This window comes from Brachypodium distachyon, chromosome 2, assembly GCF_000005505.3.
Source record: "Brachypodium distachyon strain Bd21 chromosome 2, Brachypodium_distachyon_v3.0, whole genome shotgun sequence".
NCBI lineage: Eukaryota > Viridiplantae > Streptophyta > Magnoliopsida > Poales > Poaceae > Brachypodium > Brachypodium distachyon.
The window spans coordinates 52094108-52118832 of NC_016132.3; the positions used below are offsets into that span (position 1 = coordinate 52094108).

General features: G+C 42.6%; 3 protein-coding genes across 4 annotated transcripts; 2 read left to right on the forward strand and 1 right to left on the reverse strand.

The window, feature by feature from the left end:
• The first annotated feature begins 975 nt into the window (after nt 1-975).
• Nucleotides 976-12565, forward strand: LOC100828775 (probable ADP-ribosylation factor GTPase-activating protein AGD14). The gene is given in 18 exon segments (XM_010234178.3): nt 976-1373; nt 2136-2197; nt 2732-2819; nt 2910-2971; nt 3066-3162; nt 3331-3762; nt 3877-4779; nt 4851-4982; nt 5071-5187; nt 5491-5568; nt 5824-6001; nt 6067-6114; nt 6375-6419; nt 10008-10391; nt 10851-10953; nt 11318-11408; nt 11500-11562; nt 11729-12565. Coding segments are annotated over 18 exon segments (3654 nt in total). The 5' UTR covers nt 976-1277; the 3' UTR covers nt 12404-12565.
• Nucleotides 12566-13820: 1255 nt separating this feature from the next.
• On the forward strand, nt 13821-15900 carry LOC100829377 (non-specific lipid transfer protein GPI-anchored 2). The gene is made up of 3 exons (XM_003564415.4): nt 13821-14342; nt 14793-14873; nt 15566-15900. Exons 1-3 carry the CDS (start codon nt 13970-13972, stop codon nt 15676-15678), a joined length of 567 nt encoding a protein of 188 aa, XP_003564463.1. The 5' UTR covers nt 13821-13969; the 3' UTR covers nt 15679-15900.
• Nucleotides 15901-16281: 381 nt separating this feature from the next.
• Nucleotides 16282-22399, reverse strand: LOC100829995 (type I inositol polyphosphate 5-phosphatase 10). Of its 2 annotated transcripts, none has more exons than XM_010234179.3 (12): nt 21840-22399; nt 21385-21480; nt 21228-21303; nt 20010-20072; nt 19822-19891; nt 19627-19731; nt 18703-19318; nt 18406-18599; nt 18220-18328; nt 17846-17994; nt 17169-17377; nt 16282-16879 (listed from the first exon to the last, which is right to left on the reverse strand). In XM_010234179.3, the coding sequence occupies exons 2-12, from the start codon at nt 21412-21414 to the stop codon at nt 16839-16841; spliced, it is 1662 nt and encodes a 553-aa protein (XP_010232481.1). In that variant the 5' UTR covers nt 21415-21480; nt 21840-22399; the 3' UTR covers nt 16282-16838. The 2 variants fall into 2 exon arrangements, with proteins under 2 accessions (XP_010232481.1, XP_010232482.1); XM_010234180.3 differs by having other exon boundaries at nt 17175-17377; nt 21840-22398.
• Nucleotides 22400-24725: the final 2326 nt, after the last annotated feature.

Consider the following 24725-nt stretch of genomic DNA (forward strand, 5'->3'; position numbering starts at 1 on the left):
TTCACATATTATATATACCCCCTTGTAAAGCCGCCGGTTGGGATAAGTTGCATTGTGAAATATCCATGGCGTTGTGTAAACACTCCCGTGATAGTGAAATTTTGCTGGCCGACGTCCGTGGTTTTTTCTTGTCTTTGTTGTAGAGGTTTTCCACATTAAAATCATGTGTCTCATGTTGTGGTTTCCATTTTTTGTTATTTGCTTGTCGCGTTTATAACACATTCCTCCAACGATGGAGCCAGGAATTCAACATGATTGGGACAAGTTGGGATTAGGAGGGAGGGGGGGGACGAATTAGAGACTTGACCTATGTTTAAGTGATTTTTAATAAGCTAATTAGTAAGCATTAAGTAAAATGAAATTTCTTAGGGGGACCGTCCATGCATTCCTCCATTCTTGCGAAACAATAGTGAGTATCCAGCGCATGGTGTGAAATCTCTTCTTCTTTCAGGTCTATAACATTCACATACGCTCCGCGATTTATAATAAGTGTCACTACGTAACAGCTCGTTGAAACTTGAATCTTTCAAAATCCGTTACTATTGAGATAAACGAACTGATGAATAGTTGAGCAAACCCTGCTCCATGCTAAAAAAGAGATTTGTATACTCTAACGTCGCCATGCAATGCCACAACCCAACATTGCTCAATCTAGCCTGTCAATTTCAAAATCGACGGTGCTAATTATAAGCCTGGCTGACTAAAGTATAGAAATGTGAGGCTTACAACTAGCATCATTGGACCGCCGAACGATTCGAAACTCGTCGGTGTCCTCCTCGGAGTACAGGTGACAACAGCCTGTGATCTGATTATGAAAAGAAAATTGAAACGGTGCATCAGACCGTTACTACTTAGCAGGGAGTATACTTTGCTTGGTTTATTGCACGAAATTAATTGACACCACGATGCCTCCGACTCGATAAAAACAACAAGCAAAGGTTGCCGTTAAGCTTTTTCTAAGTTAATTTTTTTTTCCCCGACCCGTCGGCTTTCAGCCACTAATCCCCAACGCCTTTTTCTCGCTTCGCCTTCCCTTCTCCCATCCACCCCACCTCCAGACTCGCCGTCGCCGCCATTCCCATTCGTCTCCTCCTCCCCTCCAGTAAACCCTAGCCACCGAATCCCCCAATCCCCAATCAGCGCCCAAATCTGTAGCCCGCCGCGGCCACAATCGAGCTAGGGCTCGCCAATTTCGGACCGAGCCGTCGAGGCTCTCTGGTTCCGCCGATTTTTTGGGTAAATTTTTTTCCGGGGGATTTCTGCTTTATCTGGTGGAGATGGGGAGCCGGAGGGAGGAGGAGAGGAACGAGAAGATCATCCGCGGGCTCATGAAGCTGCCGCCCAATCGCAAGTGCATCAATTGCAACAGTGTGGTAATCTCTTCCACCTGTCTATCCCGTTGTTAAGCTGATTCGTGCATCTGTCTTGTTTTGCTTCGTGGATCGTTGAGCCGGAGGCTGTGGAATTCGTCTGCTGTATTGAGTGTTCGGTGATTAGCTCAGATTTACGAATTTTGTTGTCTGTGGTGTGAATTTTTGTTCGCTCATGTGTTTAAAGCTGCAGCTGTTGGCTTCCCTAAAAAAAAGCTGTTGGTTGGTAGATGATAAGGATTGCTGTTTGTCTAGGGCCTGTGGAAGTTCTTGTATCATTTTGTCTTATATGGTTGGTTGATCAATATGGTAGTTCCTTTCTGGGTTACTCTGGTTTATGAACTTCTAAGTTTGTCGCCATTAAGTATTCTAGGGTTGTTATTCAAATTTTAATACGGAGTAGAAAACCTTTTTGATTTATGTAGATGTTGCTAATTTCATCAATTTATGTGCATACTTTCTTTTCATTATGTGTTAATGAAGTTGCATAATTGGCTAGTTGCTGATATTTTAGTGTTTTTCATGTTAGTGGAAATAACATGTGGTGCTCTTATGTAGTTTTGAGGTGATAGAATCGCTTGATTTTTTTAAGAATAGTCGCTTAAACTGTAAAGTCACTCCATTATGACTGTTGTTGAATCCTACCTTTGCAGTGTTGCACTAAATATAACGAGCACATACTATTTTTAGTTAACCCTTTGAATTGCGTTTGTTGTAGTTCTCTTGACATTATTTTGAATCATACTAGTATTTGTTTTGTTGTAGGGGCCACAATATGTATGTACCAATTTCTGGACCTTCACATGCTTGTCATGCAGTGGAATACAGTGAGTATCTTGGCTCTTTTCAGATTTTTAGCTGCTTTCTGTTCTTTCTTTTAGTTTTTGACCATATATTTCACATGTAGTTATATTCAAAATTCACTTCTACAAGAAAACATGATGTGGTATTTGATGTCTCTAACACAACAACGGAGTGTATGTGCTTTCTTCATCATGTAGATAACCTCTAATCTTAGTCCATATGGAATTTTCCATTTTATCATTCTAGAACTCTAGGGCATTTTTTATTTGAAGAATGGATTAGTCCTTGGATGGGCTGCCCATCATGAGGTCATTCCATGATTGTTATGGGACGGTCCCATTTCTTTTCATGCGGTCATTCCAAGATTGTCATGGCCTCATGGGATGGTCCGTTCCTCAAACCAAACACCCCACTAGTGTCTTGGAGATAGCGGCATACAGTCAGTTTGCCATTGGGAAGTAGACAATAAAGCTACGTTATATTATTAAGCTATGTTCAATTACTACATTTTGTTTTCATACTCTTGATAATATGATTTTCTGTGTGTGATACAACAGCCGTGAGTTCACTCATCGTGTTAAATCAGTGTCAATGGCTAAATTCACTACCCAAGAAGTGCGGGCTCTTGAACAGGGCGGTAACCAGGTAAATGCACTCATAGCTGTTCTGTAATTTATCTTCCTCATATAGTGACTTGTTCAACTTTACGACTTACTGAGGAGTTAATGACTGCAGCGAGCACGTGATATCTATCTAAAAGATTGGGATTGGCAACGGATGAGATTGCCTGACAACAGGTGAGTTTATTTTTTCAAGTTTTTGTAGGAACTTCCTGCATTCTCTGCTATGAAGGCTACATTTCCTTATGCAACCATGTTTTTTCTCTTTCAGCAAACCAGATAGGATAAGGGAATTTATCAGAGCTGTTTATGTAGACAAGAAGTATGCTGGTGGGAAGACCACCAACAAACCAGCCACTGATAGTGAGGTAACAAGTTAGTAGGTCTAACAAGTGCTGATCTAGGATTCTGGATATCTAAGTATTATTTTTCCTCACTCAACCGTTGAACATTTCGAATTGTTGGTGTTCATGCTGTAAATGTTTTTCATTATTTTCCAGACCTATGTGGTAACTATAGATCATTTTTGTCAACAGAGTGTAAAGAGCAATGAAAGTGAAACAAGAAGACCTGACTCCTATCATTCATACTCGCAAAGCCCACCTTACGATTTTCAGTATGAAGATAGACGATATGGCAAACAAGTTAACACACTTGCTCGAAGGCCTTCAGATAGGGCACTCTTTGATGGAAAACTCGGCAGCTTCCTGCAAAGTCCAGGTCGTTTCCGGGATCAGATGCATGAAGATCGATTTGCTAATGAGAGTTACGGGTCAAGGTTTTCCGACTTCTCAGCTTCAAGCACCGGTGACTTGAGAAATGATGTGCTTTCTCCTAGCTCTCAGGATACAGGGTACAGCAGTCCTTCTGTCCACCATTCAAGAAATGTATCGACTGAAAATCTTCAATCCCATAGGCATCCAAATGCAGTTTCACAAATAGATTTGAATGGAGGTCGACGTTCACAGGTTATAGGTCCTTCCGTCTACATCTTCACTTTCTAGTAAATTATATATTTACACGCGCAATACTTGAAATAAGATTAGGTTAGACATAAAGTATATCTTCTTCATGATGTGCAGCGAACAGCTTCTTCTGGAAGTTTTGGATCATTTGATGGGAGCTCAGGGTCTAATAAATCAGTTGATTCGGGTGCCCTACCTGATGCACCTGCAGAAAGGCCAGTGCCTTCTGCTGTAAACTGTCAGACTGGGGCATCTTCTGTAGCTCATTCAACACAACAACATGCCTTGCAGCGCAGTATAAGTTCATCAGCTAGCCAAAGTGCCCCCTCCCGAGAATCTGTGCAACATGCTGGGGTTCACATGGAAGCCGTGGTGCCTTTGTCTGTTTCAGCACAACCACAACAAACGGCTTTCACAGATCAAGACCTTTTCAACAAGTCACTTATGCCACAACCGGCCGCTTGTGCTGCACCAATAGATCTTTTTGCTGGCTTTAACCAACAGTCTGCATCAATTTCTCATAGTCATTCTGATGTTGTTAAACAAACTGTGCATAATGTGGTAGTTCAAAAGATCGGCACGCCTTCATCATCTGTACCAGCAGAAGCAGTCCCGGCATCTCATTCTGTGCACCAAGACCTCTTCAGTCTGTCAATTTTCCAGGAACCAGTAACTTCCTCTTCCACTCCGTCAGTGGATCTGTTTGCTGGCTTTGACCAACAATTGCCACCTATGTCTAGTGTTCATCATATTACACCAGCAGCTCCATTGCCTTCTAATGATGGATGGGCATTCTTCGACACACCTCAACTTGGATCATTGACTTCTGTTTCAAATGTCCAAGCTCAGGTGCCTGCTGCATTCCCTCCAAGTGATGGTATTGCAAAAGCAATTGATCAACCAACATTGCCAACTTCACCATCAAATGACATTATGTCACAAACATCTCCACCTGTGATGGATCAGTGGAGTTTAAATGTTGAAGAGGCAAAGGTCCCTGTCTCCAACGAAAACTCTCAGGTACTTGAGCATCCAGTACTCTATTTCTGCTAAGTTAAATATGAATTTTATTTTACTTGGCTGCTTTGCAGGCCTGGAATGCGTTTGGCGAATCAACTGGGAACGTTCCTCATAATTTATTTGCACTTGATACTATGTCTCAAGTAGCACCTCCTCAATTCACCATACCCAGTGTTCCATATGTTGGATCCAGAACTCCACAGGTATGTAAATGGTATTTTAATCACTAAAAGGATGAAAAGAATATATTTCTCAAAGGTGGCTATGCTGAACATTTGACCATTCTTTTAGGATTTGGCTACGGGTTTGCCTGAAAGTTCAACTCCTGCGGATATGTTCCCTGGCTTCAATGTCTCAGCTGGTGCCCTGGCTGGGCCTTCATTTCCTGCACCGCTTCAACCCCAAATGGTATGTGTATCCATGATTGAAGATTGTTTCCTCTGCTTCTTTGCCAGTTTGATATTAGTTCCATGTATAGATGGTGATACTAGTTTTTGAGTTTTGACTGTGTGTATGCCGAGGAATCCAACGTACATGGATTTGTGACTACTTTCATGTGTTTATACTTTATACATCTTGTTGGTGTAGGCAAGATTTGTGATGTTATATTTGCTGGTCATGGAGCCACTCGCTAACGAGCCATTTTACTCCCCATGTGTCTTAAGAAGTATGAGTTTGTATCTTTAACTGTTCTTTTGAATCTGGTTTCAGGGCATGGTGCCTCAGCCTGTAAAATCAACGAATCCGTTCGACATGGCATTTGAATCTGACATTGAAGTCAACAACATGGTGTGTATTACTCTTTTGTAGTTTGCACTTGTAACTATTATAACTTGGACTACTGATTAGTTCATTTTGTTTGTAAGCACACTCTAAGATGTCTTTTAGAATAAGTCGTTACTAACCCAAGTAAGATCCTTGGGCTGTTGAGATATCCTTTTACATTCTTCCGTTCTTGGCCTGCTATCTGGAGTAAGTTGCCCTTTTGTTTTGTTTATGTGTGTTCTTACATAGGAGTTCTTTTTTTTTGTTCCTTTTTTTCAGTTCATGGATTTGACCTCCCTACAAGCAGCATTGCCACAGCCTAGTGTTCCGGCAGAATACTCTGGAAACTTAGCTGAGTCATGGATTTCTCAAAATTCTACCGTGCCGTATATTCCTTCTGGATCTCAGGGTAATCAACATTTTCATGCCAGATTGATCCTCATACACAAGTACGCAAGCATATAATAAACGCATAAGTTCCTTGTTGTTAATATACATTATCTGCTTCTATGGTGAATTCAGGAGAGTCGTTGTTTATCGCGGAGCAAGTGCAAGACCCCCACATGCTGTAAGCTCCTCCGAAACCCGCTTTTATAGTTTTTAATACACTATTTTTAAACGGTTCCCTGCAACAGGAATGCAACACATCATGGACCTTTTCCACCGAGAAATCCATTTGAATGAGAGGTGCTGGTAAAGAATGTTGCTGATGATGGACAGATGAGAAAGCTAATCTGCACTGCTCGGAACCCAAAAGGACCATCGTGTGTACTATATATTCGGAGCATTGAAGTTAAAGTATATCTTGGGTTTCATTCTCTCACTCTTTGCTCTCCTGTGTACCAGAAAGGAATGTGCACAAGTCTGAATGACCGGTGGGCTGGAGTCTTTTTACCCGAAGCATGTTGTGTGTCCTTTAGCCCTGTTGTATATCCTTTGCTGGCAGTTTTGTCAAAACCATGAATTTGCTTCCAACTTTCACAATTTTTGCATTTGCCTGCGCCTTGCTTCTTTGTTCTTACAAGTCCCATTTGTTGCTTCTGTGTTCTTACAAGTCCCATTTGTTGATTCAGAAGAGGATGCCATTGATGCATTTCCATCAAGTGACTGGATCAGTCTCACTCTTCGGTCCTTTGCCACCAACTTGTACTATATATGCGTTGGTGTAATAAAATAAGTCGGTTCGTCAAATGACTGAATTGCCGTGAGAATTATTGTTCAGGAATTGGTACTGCCTTGCTTGGAAGTTGAAATTGAAGTTCTTGTTATTACAATGATTTATGCATTCCTCTTCATTTAGAAAAGACAAAACATGTTTTACAATAGGTTAACTCCCTAGTGTCATAGCATGCAACTTATGTTTAAGTGAATACAAATAGTTAAATAAATGTTAAGAAAAGGTGAAATTAATACAATTAACCATTGATAAGTTGTCTCTATTTTTTGTGAAGAGATCATCTCTCGGTGAAGAGAAGCCTAATATTTTGTTTTTCATCTGACTCTTTCACGTCATCAATCATGTGATGTTGTTGAACATGACATATTTTTTATCATTTCTTTCTCTACTGTGTTAGCGATTATCTTAAGGCTGGCATCATCTCGTTATACACGTTTTTAGATAGCCGAATTGCTGTTATATATAAACTCAATGAATTACTATTGCTTTGCGTGGGATGTTAAAGATGGATTTTCCACATTTACTTCAAGTTCACCCTGATGTATTTGAGAATAAGCATCTGAATTCTTGAATTCTTACAGCAAGCGAAAACTCATAATATTTTAATAGTCATGTTCCTCTCTTTTCTTTCACGAAAATTCCCATGAGACACCCCATTCCATAGAAATTTGCTGAATTCTTGGATTCTTGCCTGAACGGATTATTCTTTTACAAAAATAGTGATGTTTTATTATCACATACGAGAAGACACAAAGAGAAGGAAAAAAACATAAGATAATACCTCATGTTTGTTTCTTTTTACAAAAAAATAATATACGGAACACCCTCTTACATAAGATTTGAAAGGAATCTCGATGAGCTATTTCCTTTCTTCCAACATCATAGATTTTTTATTCTTCTATATAATCTAATCCTCCAAAATTCCTATGTTTCCCCCTTTGTGTCTTGGTTAATCGATTTCATCTGCCAGGTAAAGATATTTTTTCCTATAAGAATTCCAGAGGAATCCCAATGTGTGTGAGAATGTAACAAAGCTAATAAGTGACAGGCAAAAAGCTAAAACATCACAATACTCCTTAAAAAATAAAACGCTCTTTGATTCAAATGAATTTTATGGAAATTTTAGCGAATTCTATTATTAAGGAATTTTTCCTATATAACTCGTTTGTTTTGTGGGATTTGAAACCATGGGAATTTGCCCTAATGTATTTAAGTATTTTGCATGCAATTTCATAGGAACCATGTTGGTCATTAACTTAGAGAAATGTTCCACATACAATCATTGCACGCATATGATATCGTACTTCGAACTTGGGCAAAAAAATCACTTGAACCACTGTATTTTAAAAATCACAAAACGACAGCCATTTAACTTAGGAAAAATTTCACATACGGATCTTGCACATATACGATATCGTATTCCGATGGAGTGGCCCTTGTTGACTATGCTTTACAATCAACCAGGAAAGAAAAAAGGATGTGATTTCTGGTGTTAAGACGTTGTAGAGAGATATTTTACTTCAAGTAGTTGGTGACAATTGGCCGTCTTAAAGGAAATAAAATGGGTTTTGGGTTATATGAACACGGACTAGTAGAAGAGAGGAGGTCACCGAGCACTAAAGAATTTGAGAAGATTTCGAGACTATTTAGTTTTATAAATGCCATAAGAAATACAACTCGTGCCATACATATATTCCACACTCAACTTGTGCCACGTCATGAACCTATGCAGGTCGAGAAATTCCGGAACTCCTGCCCCACCGATACATAACGGCACAGGCGTAGGACATACGAGAGGAATTTAACTCAGGACCTGAAGAGCGCTACGGAGCTACCTTAAAAGAAATAAAATGGGTATTAAGTTATATGAACACGGACCAGTAAAAGAGAGGGGACCTAATAGAAGGTCGTTGACAAACCTACGTGGCTAGTCAAGCATAGTACACAACGTTCATGTCATTGAACAAAGTATCGTACATGTGAGACTAGTTGATGGATGGGAGAATGAGCAGGGACAATTGTAACAAGAATGTTTCAAGAGAAACTAGTAATTTCTAAATAAAAAATACCTCGACGTATTTAAATCCTTTAGCTCATCTCACCAAGTTCAGTAAATATCATTTGTAATTTTGAAATACTCTCTTCGATTTTAAATGCTTGTCTCAAATTTGATCAAATATGAATGTACCTACTTTAAAAAATGTCAGATACATGAATAATTTTGACATGATCGGAGGGAGCAGTTGACACTTAAGCGAGGTTTTACGCCGTCGAGTAAGCGTGAATATCAGCTACGACTAAATATAGCAAGAGGATCGCGAACACAACAAAAGAACGCAGGCACGGCCAGAGGCCAGTCGATCAAAGAGCAGACAGCCTCGTCTCCGTGCCCCCCGACCTAAAACCCTACCCAGAATCTCTCCCCACCCGCCGTCCCGCCTCCTCCTCCTCCTCCTCGCGCTCTCCGAGGTCGCCATGCGGCCCTTCCAACCTCCCCGCCCCAACGCCGCCCAATCCCACCACCCGCGACCCGGCGACCCCGGCCCGCCTCCTCTCCACGCCCTTCCCATGCACCAACAGTTGAACCACGGCGCCTTCCCGCCGCCCGGCACCGGTTTTGCCGCCGCCAACCCCATGGCCGCGGCGGCGGCGGCTAATCCATTCCTCGCGATGCAGATCTTCGGCCAGGCGCAGCAGCTCCAGAACCTGGCCTACCTGGCCGCCGCCGCGCTCCAGCAGCAACAACAACAGCAGCAGCAGTTGCAGCAGCCGTTCTTTCCAGCAGGCTTCCCACCGAACCCCAACCAATTCGGGGCATTCCCTGGCCGGCACACCGGTTTCAATGGCGGCGGGGCGTTTCGACCTGGCGGTGCTGGGTTAGCTGGGCCACGGCCACCCCTTCCGTTGATGGGTGCTGCTCTCAACGGTTGCAACGGCAATGGCGGCGGCAGCGGTGTCGGGACTGGTTCGCCCAAACCTATGCTGAACGTCGATGGGAAAGATCGGAGCAGTGGCAGAACGGGCGGTCAGGTGGGTGAATCAGCTCGTATTTGTTGGAATTGATCGATTGGTTGTAGCTAACAGTAAGCTTTTAGCCTTTACGATCATATTAGATGCACACTAAAGGTTAATGCAACAGACTGAATTCTTCTTTTAAAGGGCAGAGATGAATAGATATGAACCTATCTGGTACCATATGAATTGGTCATATACCTGATTTTACAACAATTGTTTTTTATTATTGTTACTGTTTTAATTTAATGTACTGGTTCATGTTCCTTTACAGCACAGACTATTGATTTATTGATGTTTCTCTGAATGGAGCAGGTTAACCACACTAATAACAAATCAGATGGCATCACTCATGTTGTTTCTGAAAATGGTGAAAGCAAAAATACATCGGATCAGAAATCTCGATTCAATCCTGGAAGAGATGGTAGGGATGGAAGGCAGTTTGGTCCATCTGGTGGAAGGGGGAGAGATGGTAGGGGTGGAAGGCAGTTTGGGCCATCTGGTGGAAGGGGGAGAGGAGATGGTAGGGGTGGAAGGCAGTTTGGGCCATCCGGTGGAAGGGGAAGAGGAGATGGTCCTTCTGGTGGTAGGGGAAGAGGAGATGGTCCTTCTGGTGGAAGGGGACGAGGGAGACATTTCAATCAAGGTCGTGGAAGAGGTAGTTTGTTTATTGTGTACAAGCTGTACTTACATTGTAGTTATCACCTCTTGCTTTTGAACATGCATATTTCTATTGCTACCAAATGATACTGAGGTTTCATGGAGATTCTGTCTTCATCACAATGAAGCAGGACCATAGGAGTGTCCATAAATACAAATGCAGGCAAACAATTGCTGATCACTTCGCCTTGAATTCCTAATGTGTGTTTTGTTTGACAAAAATTATGGGTACTCGATTCATTCTAAGTGCTTACTAATCACTAAATATAAACAAAGTACACAGGAATATACTGCCGTTCACTGTTTTTCTTTTCATTATCCAAGTACTATGTAGTATAAGTGCATAACTTGTGCCATTATGTGATCAGCTTAGCTACGTGATAGAAAAGCATGCATCTGATACCTACAGTATGTTCAGTATTTTTGGCCGCCATGAGTTACAATATTAGTTTCCCAGGTAGCAATGACTGGAGAGAAGGGAAATCCAATTTTGCAGGTAGTGACAGTCCAACATCAGGACGATGTCACATTGACAGTCCAACATCTGGAGGAGGTCGAAAGTATGTAATGCTAAATGCTGAATTTTTATATATGTATATGTAAACGTATGGTTGGTATTCATGAAGAGTTTTATTACATGTTTTTTTAATCTGCAGTTCTATTGGTCTGTTTGTAGTAGAAACTACTGTGGCTTCCTGATATTCTACCGTTAACTGCTCAACTGGAAGCTTATATTTCTTCCTAACCACAGGACCTTTCTATCCCTTTCTAAAGAACTAATGCATATTCATAGTCATGGGCAAACTAACGTAACAGGATTGAACAGGCCGTCCTAAACCTTGTGGCTACATATTTAGTTGTTAACTTGTTATTGGTTCTTTTCCGATTCATTTCTTCATATAATCTTTCCTCGGCTTTTTACAGGCGCCCTCCTATCTGTTATGACACAAACGAAGTTAAACAGTGGGTAGAAGCACGCAAGAAAAACTACCCTACAAGTGTTAACGTAAACAAGGTCAATGTTTGTATAATTATGTCTTTCATTTGACAGCAACTTCATTTCAACATGGAAGGAGCAATTACTAATGTCTGACCTCATAATGCAGAAGTTGTCTCAGAGTCAATCAGATGATCAAAAGAAGGACGAAGAAGCTCAAATGCGTCGTCTGGTAAGGCGTATTATGATTCATCTCTTTAAGTGTTTCTCTAAGTAGATGCTTTGCACACAGTATTCAAGACTTCACGTTGTGGGGATACATCCTTAGATGTTGTAGTTCCATTATTGCCATCTACGACGTAGGTTGGTCTTACATATAGCTGTTTCATGTGGTGCAGGAACTCAAGGAAGTTCTAGCAAAGCAGAAAGAATTGGGTTTTGAACTCCCTGAACTCCCCCCTGGCTATCTGTCTGAAACTGAGGGTCAACCCAAGGGACCTCAAGGCAATGATAAGGAAAGTAAATGGAAAACTCAACAAAGGGATTGTCGTTTTGGAAATCGTGGGCGTGGCAATAAAAGACAGAGGTATGACCGTGCAGATTTTCAATCTAAAAGACCCAGGGAGTGGAACAATAGTCGTCATGATGGTGGTGCGGTGGCCAAGAGGGAGCCAACCCTTTTACAGAAGCTTCTTAGTTCTGATATCAAGAGGGACAGGCATAGACTTCTGCACACATTCAAATTCATGGCCTTGAACAATTTCTTCAGGAACTTGCCTGACAAGCCATTGGAATTTCCTAGTGTCAAGGTCAACCAGGTTGAACTTGAAAGTGATATTGCTGCAGAAGACTTAAATGACTTGGTGGATGCTGAGAAACCCAAAGACATCAGTCTTGATTTGAAGGAAAATAGTGATCAGCAGGACTCAAGCTCCAGTGATGGGGAATCTGGAAGTAAGGACGATAATGAAGATGACAACGAGGGTGCTAATACTGAAATGAGTGACAAGGTGGCGGATGAGGATTGCGACTCAGATCAATGTAATGTGTCCGAAGAAGAGTTTTCAGCCTGATATTTTTTTTGGCTTATCCAAGCATCACCTGTGTTTTTTCGTGTACAGTCAAAAGTCCACACAGAATGTGTTGCATTTTCTGAATCTGCTTTGTAATGGATGTTACATGATTTCGTTGCTTCAAGAAAAGAAAGGAACACATGTGATGTAAGGTGAGTATTATCTCTTTTGCACATTGTGGATGCCCTCATCCTGTTTTCTGCCGGGGCGTTACAAATATTCTCCTTCGACGCTAGCATGATTTGTAACGCTCTGTCCCTGGCCAATGTTGTCACATACAAGCCGCTGTTCTGGCCTTCTGGGCACACAGGAGCTAAGAAACCTGCCTGGCAACTCAGCAACTGTAGCTCAGTAAGGTTCTCTTCCTGGGTTTTTTCCTCAGCCTTTGCCTGTAGTAGAGGCCACCAGTATAGCAGGCAACTGAACGCGACGATGCTATACATCGCCTTAGTCGTGTACCAGTGGCCCTCCTCCTCCTTTACGGTCTGAAACTTCGTTTGCAGTACTACTGTTACCGATTACTACGCCTACAACGTTGATCCTCCCAGGACGGCTCATCAATGCCGCCAGAAGAGGCGACGGGTTCCCCAACCGATTTTTTGAGCATAGCAGCACTAAACCAACCAACCACGAACAATTGACGACAGACGACACACACCCACGTTCCCGGCCCCTGTCCCAGCAAGGCAACGCGAGATGGCATGGCAGAGCTAAGCTAGCTGTTCTATCTCACGCAGCCGCATTGAATTTGATGCCTTGGATCGGTTCTTCCTTTCGATTTCCCAAGCTGCTGCGATGCGATGATGGGCTGCGCTACAGCGAGCGTCGTACAGCGGCATTCACGCCCCGCATTCATTCGCGTCGCCCGGTCGGTCCCAGCCAGCAACGGCGGCGACCCTGTGCGTGGCCGGCGACGGATCAGTAGAGCCGGACCCGGCGTGGTTTTACTGGTGTTGGATTTGACCGGTCCTAAACCTAACCAAACAAACGGGTCTCTCTCCCGGAACAGTGTCTCGCTCCGTGACCAGCAGAGCCCGCACGGAATCGGCAGGTCAGCAGTCATATGATACATAGCTGTGTTATTATTCCGTAACAGTACTACGGTAGTATGTGTTTGCGATCTCGGACGGCACCGCACGAGATCAGACACGTCTCATCGGCCCTAATCAGCGAAGTGCATGGGACTTGTGTGTGTACAGTGTACATTTGCATTGCTTTAAATTGGGTGCGTGTAATTGCATTGGCCCATCTAATTAATTAATTCCGCTAAAAAAACTTAATCAGCTAAGAAGAGAAGAAATCCACCAGGAAATGGCACGGCCAGTAATAGCAAATGTCGATCCAAAACGAGCACATGCACCGAGCTACAACACGCAGCAGACGGCCCGCGACCGAACCGCTTACAATTGACAGTACACCACCACTCACGTCGTCCCGCCCGTGCCATTCCCCGGCCGGCCTCTATATATAATCTCTTTTACACACACACATCAAGCACATTTACTCGTACGTGCACGCGCAAAGACCTCGCCTCCTAGCTCCCAAGTGAAACACACATCGATACCCATGGCAATAATGCTGCGGCGGTGCTCTCTCCTCGTCGTAGCGGCGGTGGTGGCCGCGGTTGCGCTGTCGGCGGCGGCGCAGGGTCCGGCGGGGGCGCCGGCGCCGGCGGGACCGGGGATCAGCGAGGCGTGCATGACGGCGGTGCTGAACATGTCGGACTGCCTGCCGTACGTGGAGAGCGGGAGCACGGCGCGGCACCCGGACAAGGCGTGCTGCCCGGAGCTGGACGGGCTGCTGCAGTCCAACCCCGTCTGCCTCTGCCAGCTGCTCGCCGGCGGCGCCGACTCCTACGGCGTCAGCGTCGACCTCAAGCGCGCCATGGCGCTCCCGGGCACATGCCGCCTCAACGCGCCGCCACTCAGCGCCTGCGCAGGTATGTACCTATATGCGCGCGGACTCAATCGATATACTACTTGCTACTGGAGTACTGCAGTATCTCCTAACCACTACTCCCTCCCTTCATACTTGCAGCTGTTTTAGTGCAAATAAGTATTTAGGAACCGAGAAGTAGTACATATTTCCTACTCCAACTGATCTTTCTACGCAAAGAAGAGATTTCTTATCCAACCTCCCCGTAACAGAAGAATGGTTGAGGGGAATCGTTATTTGCTCATATATCACTCTCCGTAGCTTTGCTACTAGCTAGTGTGAATATGCGATCACCCAACATATTAAGGAAACTGACAGTTAGCATAGTCATGGGCCTGATGATTTTACATTCAAAATTCACCCTGGCAGAAAAGAACCCAATGAATTTGGTTAGATGTTACTGTAGTGTAGAACTACATTAGTCTAGCTGATTAACGCTCGCAATTTTTACCAGCTTTTGGAGTCCCCGTGGGGCCTTCTGCAGCAGCGCCATTAACAGATCTCTCTCCGGGCGCAACTGGACCACAAATGCCTGGTCAGTCATTACTACTCTGCTTGCTTGCCGTTGGTTGTTCGGTCCTTTTTACTAGTGGTAAAACTTTTACACTTAGTACGTAACTATAATTTGTACGTAGATAACTTGAAAAAGATCCTTTTAGCAGTACCAAATCCAAATTATTCCTTCGCAAGAGTACTATGTCAATCAAAAGCTTTGTGCTGAGTAGAATGAGACATTGGAGGTACTACGATCCAGACTCCATAGCTGTCTCCACTAATTGTAGCTGCAAATTCTCGATCTTTCCGCCGATTCCAGTCCAGCAAATACAGGATGGTTGATCGTTACACCAAATGCCCATTAATGCCGTTAGAACAAGAATAATAGTGGGCTATAAATTGGATACAAAAATTAAAATATTGTTTTGATACTTAATTGGAGGAAAGAGAAGAAGAGAGAGAAGAGAAGTGGGTTGTTAACTTAGTAGCCAGCTGCAACACGTGCTCCTAGGCACCCTGTGAGACTGTAATGTGGGCCTGCTATTAATAAAGTAGTATTTCTTGCAGCCAACTTATTATACATGCTAGCTATTATACTACTTAAAAATAACACGGCAATGTTTACAGCCAGGCTACTTGCTATTAATTGCGTGCTGGTATAATAATTGTTGGGTCTTCAACTTGCAGTACAGTTAATTTGCGCTTCTAACTGTGCTGATTCTGATGTGGCAGAGAACCCGCCGTCCGCATCGCCGTCCAAGTCGGGCAGCCACGCCCCTGCTGCCGGCTTCACCGCCGCCGGCCTCGTCGTCCTGGCCGCGATCGCCGCCGCCGCGATGCTGTAGACCAACAGGAGTTTATCCTCCCCAGTCCCCAGATGATTCTTCTTCGTCATTCTTGCCTACATTCTCTATTCTCTCTCGTTGTTGTGTTAGTGGAGCATTGTTGTAATGACGATTCATACGCACGATTATTCCTTGCACGAGAAATTTTCTGCTTCGTTCCTTGTAATAACCCTTTCGGTGTAATTTGCTAGATTAAGATTTGGCGACACGTTTGCTTGTATATATCTTCGTGCGCTGCGCTTCATGGGAGATGGGATCACGCATGACGTGTTCGCCAATATGAGCATTAATTTTGGCGGGTAGTTGGAGGGCAGTACGTGGAGAGACGTGCTGGGCAACGAGTATTGATCTCTATTGAAATCTCCGGCCGTCGGTCAGCAAGGCATTGTGACACCGGCACTGATTGGTCGATTTCAAGCGCTGTTTGTTCATCAATGCTAAGATAAGATTCGTGCCCTTAAATTTCCCAACTGTCTAAATGAATGCCACGGAAACGCTCAACTCTACTCCAGTAACGATTGGACCGCTCCAAGTTGCTAGATCAACGGATATCATCGTTGCCACCGATCGATCCAGATTGGCAGGATTCACTGAAGCACGGACTAACAGTTTCAAAATCAAGGTATTTTGGCCATCCAAGCCAGGGGACAAGAAAGAAGAGGACAACATATCGAGTCTTCTGATCGATCGTTTCACAAAACAAAACAAGAAAAAAAAAGGAAAGAAGATCTTCGGATCCATTGCACAAGTGCAGTCACACAACGGCATCTCGTGAAGCGTTTCAGAACGTTCGTGGCGTCTTCATGCTGTCTCGGTACAGTTATCCTTCCACATAGCAAAAATGACAGACCAAAGAATATTTCGGCATTTTATATTTATGTCAGATATATAGCCAAACCATGGTGCATTTTTGTTGGAAAGAATCACTTTTCTTTTTTCCGATGGGGCGTTGAAAGAATACCTCAATTTGCTATACAAGTTAGACATTATCCTTCCTTCTCAGTTATCACAGACATTTTCCCGAGACATATAACCACCACTCCAGGGCCTGTTTGTATGAGCAGCATCCATCTGAGTTTTATCCTTACCCAAACAGAACCTTTAGGGATTCTTGAGAACTCAGATGCATATATGTTTTCTTTGGGGAACTAATATGCACACTATTGTGGTATTTTTGGGCAGCTCATATTTCGTGGTGTGCCTGCGAAATGGAAGTAAGAACATACCGATCAGTCTTCTATACAAAGGCCAGGGCTAAAGTCATCATAGTTATGATCCTTCCATATATTTATTTGAGGGTTCAAAATACTTAAGGCTGACTCTTGAGATAGTTGTAGCTTCTAGGTATCTTAGAGAGATTTGTTCATTCACTTTCATTGTTGTTTGCAAACAACCAGTTCATCATTACTTTCTACCAGGCTTGACATATGAACACATGTTTACTAAATCAAAAACTGGCATATGAAAGATTTACAAGATAACAAGTGCACCTTTACCCTTATTCTTGTCCGTTGGTAAAAGCTCTTCAGCACCAATTCTCATGTCAGCACTAGACGGGCGCCTCTTTGTCTTTTTGTTTAGTGTCTCAACCTCAACAATGAAGGTTCCACAGACAGGGCGATGATCTGAAAATCTTGACTCTCCGCGGTAGTAGGATAATTGTGACGTGCCATCTCCACGCCACAAAATTCTATCACACCTGAATAAGTTCAACTACTTGAGAGGTGTACTAGCAAGTCAAGCAATAGATGATTCAAAAGCAAAAGTTTTATAGGACTGGAACTTTAGCAAGGCTGTGTCTGGGACTGCTCCACTCCACAGCTCCATTGGTGGAGTAGGTGGAGACGTGGAGTTGTGCCAAACACCCCTAGCTTCACTTTTTGGTGGAATGAAGCAGGGAGTTAGCATATTGTATATGAGAACTACAGCATTCAGCGGTTGTTTTATTTTCAATTATTTTATTTATTTTTGGCATGGAAGTGATTAGAGAGCTCTCTTTCCTCTGTGGGGAGCCAAATAGTGTTGCCTCTTGTAGTGAACAGTGATGGTAATATTACGCTGCTTGCTAAATTTGTAGCTATAGTGAACTGGAATGGAATCTAATACAATTACACTTTCCCAATCAGATTTTTTTTCTTCACAAAACAAGTTTGAAAATGCTACATACCATGCTGGTGTTCTCCTCTTTTTCTTTGATGTTGCAGTCTCACCAGCATAAGCATCCGAATTAGAAGAGTACTTATATGTGGGAGCAAAATATATCTTCCCCTCATTCCAACCCTTAAATACCCGTCCAGCATCCTGTTCAATTTTGAGCTGACGAACAAAAATATACTAAATATTAGGGAGGGAAAAATTGCAGCAGTGGGGATTGGGGAACAGCAACTATTAGAAAGGTTTTGAAATATTTTATGCCACGTTTTCTGATTTCTTTAGTGGTACCATCTTTTAACCAAGCAATAGTAAATTGTATTTGACTTCTTTAGCAAACAGTTTTTAATTTGATTCATTACTGGATTGGTTCAACTAACGAGAACTTACCTGATCTTTTTCGAAAAGGGCATCCCAGTTATTTTCTGTCAAAAGCCTTTTTGTATCTGCATAGCTCAATGCAAGACGGTAGTTCAAATCCCCGAACCATATCACCTTACTGAGACCAAAAGTGCATTAATTAATTAGAAAATGCTAAATTGACAAGTACAAGCATGCGTATCACCACATTCTTACTCATGCTCAAGAATTTTCTCTGGGATTCTTCGCCCAGCTCTCCGGCAAATCCTTGAAAACAGTGTGAGCCGCAGTATCTCTAAAACATCAGAATTTCTCCTGAATTCATCGCCTTCTTTCTGACCGGAGGCCAAATGGCTGCAGATGAAACAAAAGCTTGTCTGGTGCACTGTCATACTTACTGATATACATCCCTGCAGTACAAGAAGTGTATTCAGGAAACTTTTTTTTTTGGGGAACCTCGTAGGAAACAGACAGTTGGTCACAGGATTACTTTGAATCTGATTTGGTCCTGACCTTGTTTCCAAGACAGCCCAGAATTCCTCGTCCTATGCAAGATGTTCTTAGATGCCCGATGTGCTGCACTAGTTCTTTCTTTACCCACACAGTGACAAAAATACCAACCATTTGTTTGCATACTATAAGATTATATTTTAGTTGATCCCTTGCGGTGGGAGCCGAAGTTACTTCATTTCCTGTAGAGCAGCAAGAATCCCTCGTGTTCTCTTTCTCTTCCTCTCCCGAGGAATCACTCTCGCCAGCATGTTTTTTTGGGCGTCGAAAGCAAGCATCCCTGTAGGATGATTTGATCATTTCTACTGGGCAGTTGCAGGCCTTAAGCTGTTTTCTCTGGAGAGGCATGAAAGATTTACTAACGGATTTCAGAAAGGACTTGTGGAAGATTGTGGAACCACTTGCTGTTTTTGTTATGTCAGAGAATGTAGTGTCCAGGCTTGAAGAAGCTCGAGAGGAAGTAGAATCCATGGAGGGAGATGGTTGCTGAAATACATTGGTATCATTGTCAGCAGGCCTGTTTAGTGCTTGGTTTATAAGAACAAGCCATCGTGCAGCTGGTTCGTGGTCTTCTATCACAAGCACATTACCGGCATTGAGAGGAACAACTTCCTGAAAACTGTTCAGAGATTAATGAACAGTTTGATGGCATATTTGAAATGTGTTAAGAGGGAAAAAATTCATTGGAAACCCTTAAAACTTGAAAGCAAATCATGATTCACTGCACTGAATGCAAATAACAAATGTGTAAATGACAGTCAAGGATTAATTTTATCAATTTCAGCTATGTGTTGAATATTTTCATATGAGAATCAATATTGAAGAGTTAAACACTAGGGAAGGAAAAGTATAGAAGGCGGTGACTGTAATTAGTAGTGTTATCAGGAGATATTTCCGCATCTATAATAATATCAGTGGAAGACCTACCCCAACACATAAATATCTGAATGATCGTCAGGGGGCACAAAATCATCCAGGTTTAGCTCAGCAGTGGGTGCTTTCCCAGCAACATTCCAGGTAGATACAAATATTCTGTATAATGAAGCAGAAAGTTGATAATCTAGTCTGTTGGCATAAAAGGGGAAAGGAAAAAGAGAGGACATTAAATTTCAACTGTCGTACCTGATGGGCTCAGTTGTTTTATTAATAGAAGGTTGGGCCAGTAAATGACTGAGACGTATGCTCTTAACTCCTGGTTTGAATTAGATCAAAGTGGCAGAAGAAATCAATTAAACCTACTAACAATTTATTTCGGACCAGCTTCATCCATATAATCGGACAAAAACACAGTGTTTATAGATTTAAAGTACCTGAAAGTGTTCTCAAAGGGGAAGAGGATACTGCCTTAGAAGAACTTGGTCCAACCTCCCCTGCTGTTATATATAGGAGCATACGACACAGTTAGTTCCTGCTATGGTCTCAAGACAAAATGCACATTTCTCGAACAGAAATGCATATGTCTAGAAAACTGGTTGGGAGTAGCTAGGTTAATTTGGAATAAATGTGCAGCTCATATCATGACTACACTGGAGCTTGACATTAATCTCTAACTAAATGAAGACTATTATATGTGTACTTCCTAAACTGAAACGGTGCCTTGTTTTTGTTCTTAAAAAAAAGATGACAAGCTTTGAAAAATGGAATTGTGGATGATAGTTATTGTCTTAAGTGACTTTTGTGGAATTATGCGGATGCAAGATCAAGGATGACACTAAGGCACGATATTTGTTAACAGGGTTCAACCGAAGCCTACATCCCCGGGACATGACTATGGGCGCTCCTCCCCATCATACTGCAATACCGGCCACCCTTGGCGCGGGCACAAGTCGTCGGCCCCCCCTGTGAGCCTATTGCTATTGTGTTGTTATGGTTACATTGTGTGTCTGCCCCCTCATTATATAGGGCCCGGGTCATTAGAGTCTAACACAAACTCCACCCTGTACCACAATTACAACACCAAGTCCATGTAACGTATCATAGTGCAGTTATTATTCAAGACAAACTCAACAGTGACTCTTTGGATTCCTAATCAATTTTGTGAATGTTTTTCTGCAAATATCACCACTATATATTGAAATTGAAGTGGTTATTCAATTAGGGAACCATTTGGTGAAAACTTTGCTTGGCTACAGTTGCATTTCAGTTGTTCTGCTGATTATTTCCTTAAAAAAGATCATTATATTGCTCTTATTTGGATTTTTACAGAAAAATGGGCAGGAGTCTCTTGCATAAAACTCATAATTTCGAGTTTTTCAAGTACTGCATTTGTCATCTGATATTATACTATTTTAAAAAGCAAGGTTTTAAGAATGATTGTTGTCTAGCTAATCTCCATGCAACATCCAACTACAAACACCCTGTTCTGGACTGCCATTCCTCTTCCATGGTAAACGGCATGGGGAAAGTAAAAGGTAGATAAATATTAATTTATTACTTCCTCCAACACTTATTATGGATCGGAGGGAGTATTATTTTCCAGAAAAGTAGATACTCCTACATATTTTGGAAATGGGGGGATATGAACTAACCTGCGTTGCAACATGGACCGTCTGTCCTCTTTGCAACTTTCTTCTCCTTGGAACCGAAAAGTCTCGGATGACAACCCTGGAATGAAATCCAGTTTACTGAACACAAGTATTCAATCTCTAATATAATGCACTTGAAGAAATACGATTATCATGTCACCTTCATTTTTTCCTCTTTGACGAAGGCCATTTTTTGCTAAACCAAACAAAAGTCTGGGCACGAAATACAAATATCCAGTGCTCCAGTGTTGAGAATCTGCAAGCAGTTCGCCATCGAGTTCATACAAGTAACATGGAACTAAATGAAGAATTCAGTTGGTTAGGAGGCAGTAAATAAGTGAAGAAAGTGTAATACTGGCCCATACGTTCCGTACAGAAAAGAAAGAGTCGTAAAAGCGAAATAACCAAAACTGCATTCAGGGAATCCGAGATTTGCTCTTGCACCAAGAAAAAAAAAAGGTTGGGTAGCAATAAGCGGTTAAATTCAACAATGTAGAAACACAAGAAGACACTGATCCTCGCATTTACAAACAAAATTTCCAAAAACGATTGGCACGCGAAAAATGCAATCTTACGTGAACCCCGAACGTACAATACCAGAGCAAATACACCCACCTTTACCCTCGAAATCCTGCCTCTCTCCCACGGCTTCCTGGCTGGGGGGTTTTGGGATCCTGCCTGCCTGCCCGCGTCCACCCACATCAATCAATCGATCAACCGGTCAATCAAGAACAACACTTGCCGGCGGCGCACGCTGTCGAATCCGGCAATGCGTGGGACGGGAATGCACGGCCATTAGGGGGGACCCCTCCCCTCCCCTGCGAGGACGACCCTCCTCCTTTAAGCCAAGGACGCAGGAGACAGGCGCAGCGGGACGAGAGAATAACTTAATGGACGGAATGCGCTTCGATCCACAATCCCTTCACGCCCGCATGCGGCGGCGGGCGGGGTTGACCGGAGGAGGAGGACGAGGAGGAGCGAGTTAGAGGGCCCCACGTGTGGCTGCCGGGGGGAAGTGATCGGACGCATTCCGATCCGGGCGGGGGGAGGGGAAGGAGCGAGAAGAGGTGGCCTGGTGGTGGGGAGAAAGTGGGTGAGGAGTACGGCGAGGAGACACCGTGTCAAGGGGAAAAGAAAGATAATCCTTTTGCTTGGATCCCGGACGTGTTGTTTGCGGCTGCCGCTTTTGGGCGCTATATCGGGATCCCATCCCCGGTGGGCGCATCGTGTTCGTGCGCTCCTCCCATGATTCCGTGATTCCATTCCGGGGACGGACGACGCTAGTGATGCTGGCAAAAAACGGAGAATTCTGGAGCCGCCAACGGTCGCGAACTTATGTTGCCGCATGGAGCACGCGAGCTGGGGGCATCGAGGCGCACCGAATATGTATGTTGAAGTGGAGAATGCATGGCGTAATTAGTTCCTAAATATGGGTATGCATGACAGAGACAAATCATGCCGTGTTGTGTTGTTTGCATTGGCCGATTTGCGCCGGGACCGTATCCGATCGAGCTCTTCTTCCTTTTTCCTTTTTGAGGAGCATTTAGGAATCAAAAGCTTTAACGGAAACCAGCCGGGCTAATTGCAATATTTACTGATCATGTTGCACTTTTTTTTTTCCAAGACATGATGTCCCCTTCTTTCCGGCTTTCAGGATGGGCTTTTCCGAGAAGCTGCTCTCACCCATCTTTCTGGAAAAGTCACATGTGAAATTTTGGTATGCTTTCAAATTAGTATGGAATAACTAACTAGAAAGCTTAGCGAAAGAATTAAGACGTCTTCTCCAAAAAGTTAGGGGAGAGCAGCTTCTCGAAAAAGCCCCTCTTGAAAGCCAAAAAGATGGGGGCCAATAATATGCTGAAAGTTGACTAGCAAAGCTAAGCTTGTGCCATGTCGGGTTTAACTGGCACCAAACATATACTCCTCTAGTTAATTTTCATGTCTGAACTCGTCCTTTTTAAATCGTAATGAGAGAGAGAGAGGCTAGTGTGTAAAAGTACAAAAGATCGGATAAGCTAAAACGAAAACCGACAACGAAAACCTATCATATACCTAAAATCTATGTCAAATTCTTTGGAAGTCCAAATCTTAGCCATCATTCACATCTTGGTATTCCTATGTATTTCTCATGATACCACATGATACCACAGTTAAAGAAAAGACCTACATAAACCTTTTTTTTTCCGAGATTGTATACAAACCTGAGAACTAACCTCGTAGATTTCAGAATAGCTCCATGAGCCACTCACCCCAAACCTATGAGGACCTAAAATCAATATACACATTATGGATAGAAATGCATCCCTGTCAAGACAAAAAGTTTGTCAAACAATTGCTCCGTCGCTGAACATTAAGACATAAGAGCAGAAGAACAAAATTATGAATAAGGAGATTAGTTCCAAGGAGTAGAACACGAATACTAGCCTAGGGCGGGGATGTAGCCGAAGGACCTTTAGAGTGCAACGTCACTTCCACCATCATAGCATCGCCAAGCCTTTTTCTTTGGATTGAAGGAATTTCAAACGATTCTAGTTCAAAGGAATTTTTCCTAGATAGCATTTTTGGTTCAAAGGAATTGATCCTTCAAAATTTATATAGATTGCTTTTCTACAACCCAATACTAAAGGAATTCTAGTAAAATGTAAAATTTCCTGGAAAACTTTTTTTTTGTGTATGACAGCTGTGGGCCTGTGGTATCTACTATTCACTATGCAAAATGCCTGCATTTTTTCCCGTGTGGTGCAACCAAACAACATCGACTACCGAATCATGTGGTTCCAATTCTTGTAGGATTCACTATGACATGACATTTTATTCTTGTAATTTTCATATTCTTTTGTTTTAGGATTTCTACGATCCAAATAGGCCGAAAGACACAAATGCAAATCAGGACTAGAACAAAACTTTAAACTTTTTGTTTTGCTAGGGGAAATCGCCAGTTTTTTTAGTTAGAAATAAATCGACGTGGTTGGTCGTTGAATCTTAATCCAATGATAGCAAGTGAGAGAGGAGGGTGTGAGTGAGAAAGGAGGGTGTGGGGATGACATATTAATCCAAAAGATCTAACAGCTTGTTTGGTACCCATCATTGGAACTTAGAATTCAGGATTCATTTCGAATTCTAAAAACAAACTTGTTTGGTCGGCACGGAATTGGCCATGGAAATTCGATCTCAAATTTCATGAAATTGTACTATAATTAATCCCAATTCTTCTGCAAAAACCATCATTTTTCTGGAATTGTCTCTCGCTCTACGAATCCATGTGGTAGACAAACATGATTTTTGAACAATGAATTCAAATTTAACCAAATGAAATCCTATCAAAAATTGAATTTCATTTCATTTCTACCAAATGAAATGAATCAAATGAAATGAAAGGATGGTTACCAACGGGCTGTAATGTGTTGTTGACTGAAATTTAAAAATTTTGCTTAAAAATCAGGCACCCATCAACCGTATTTAAACGGGACAAACGGGACAAATGAGGTAATTTGAGTTTGG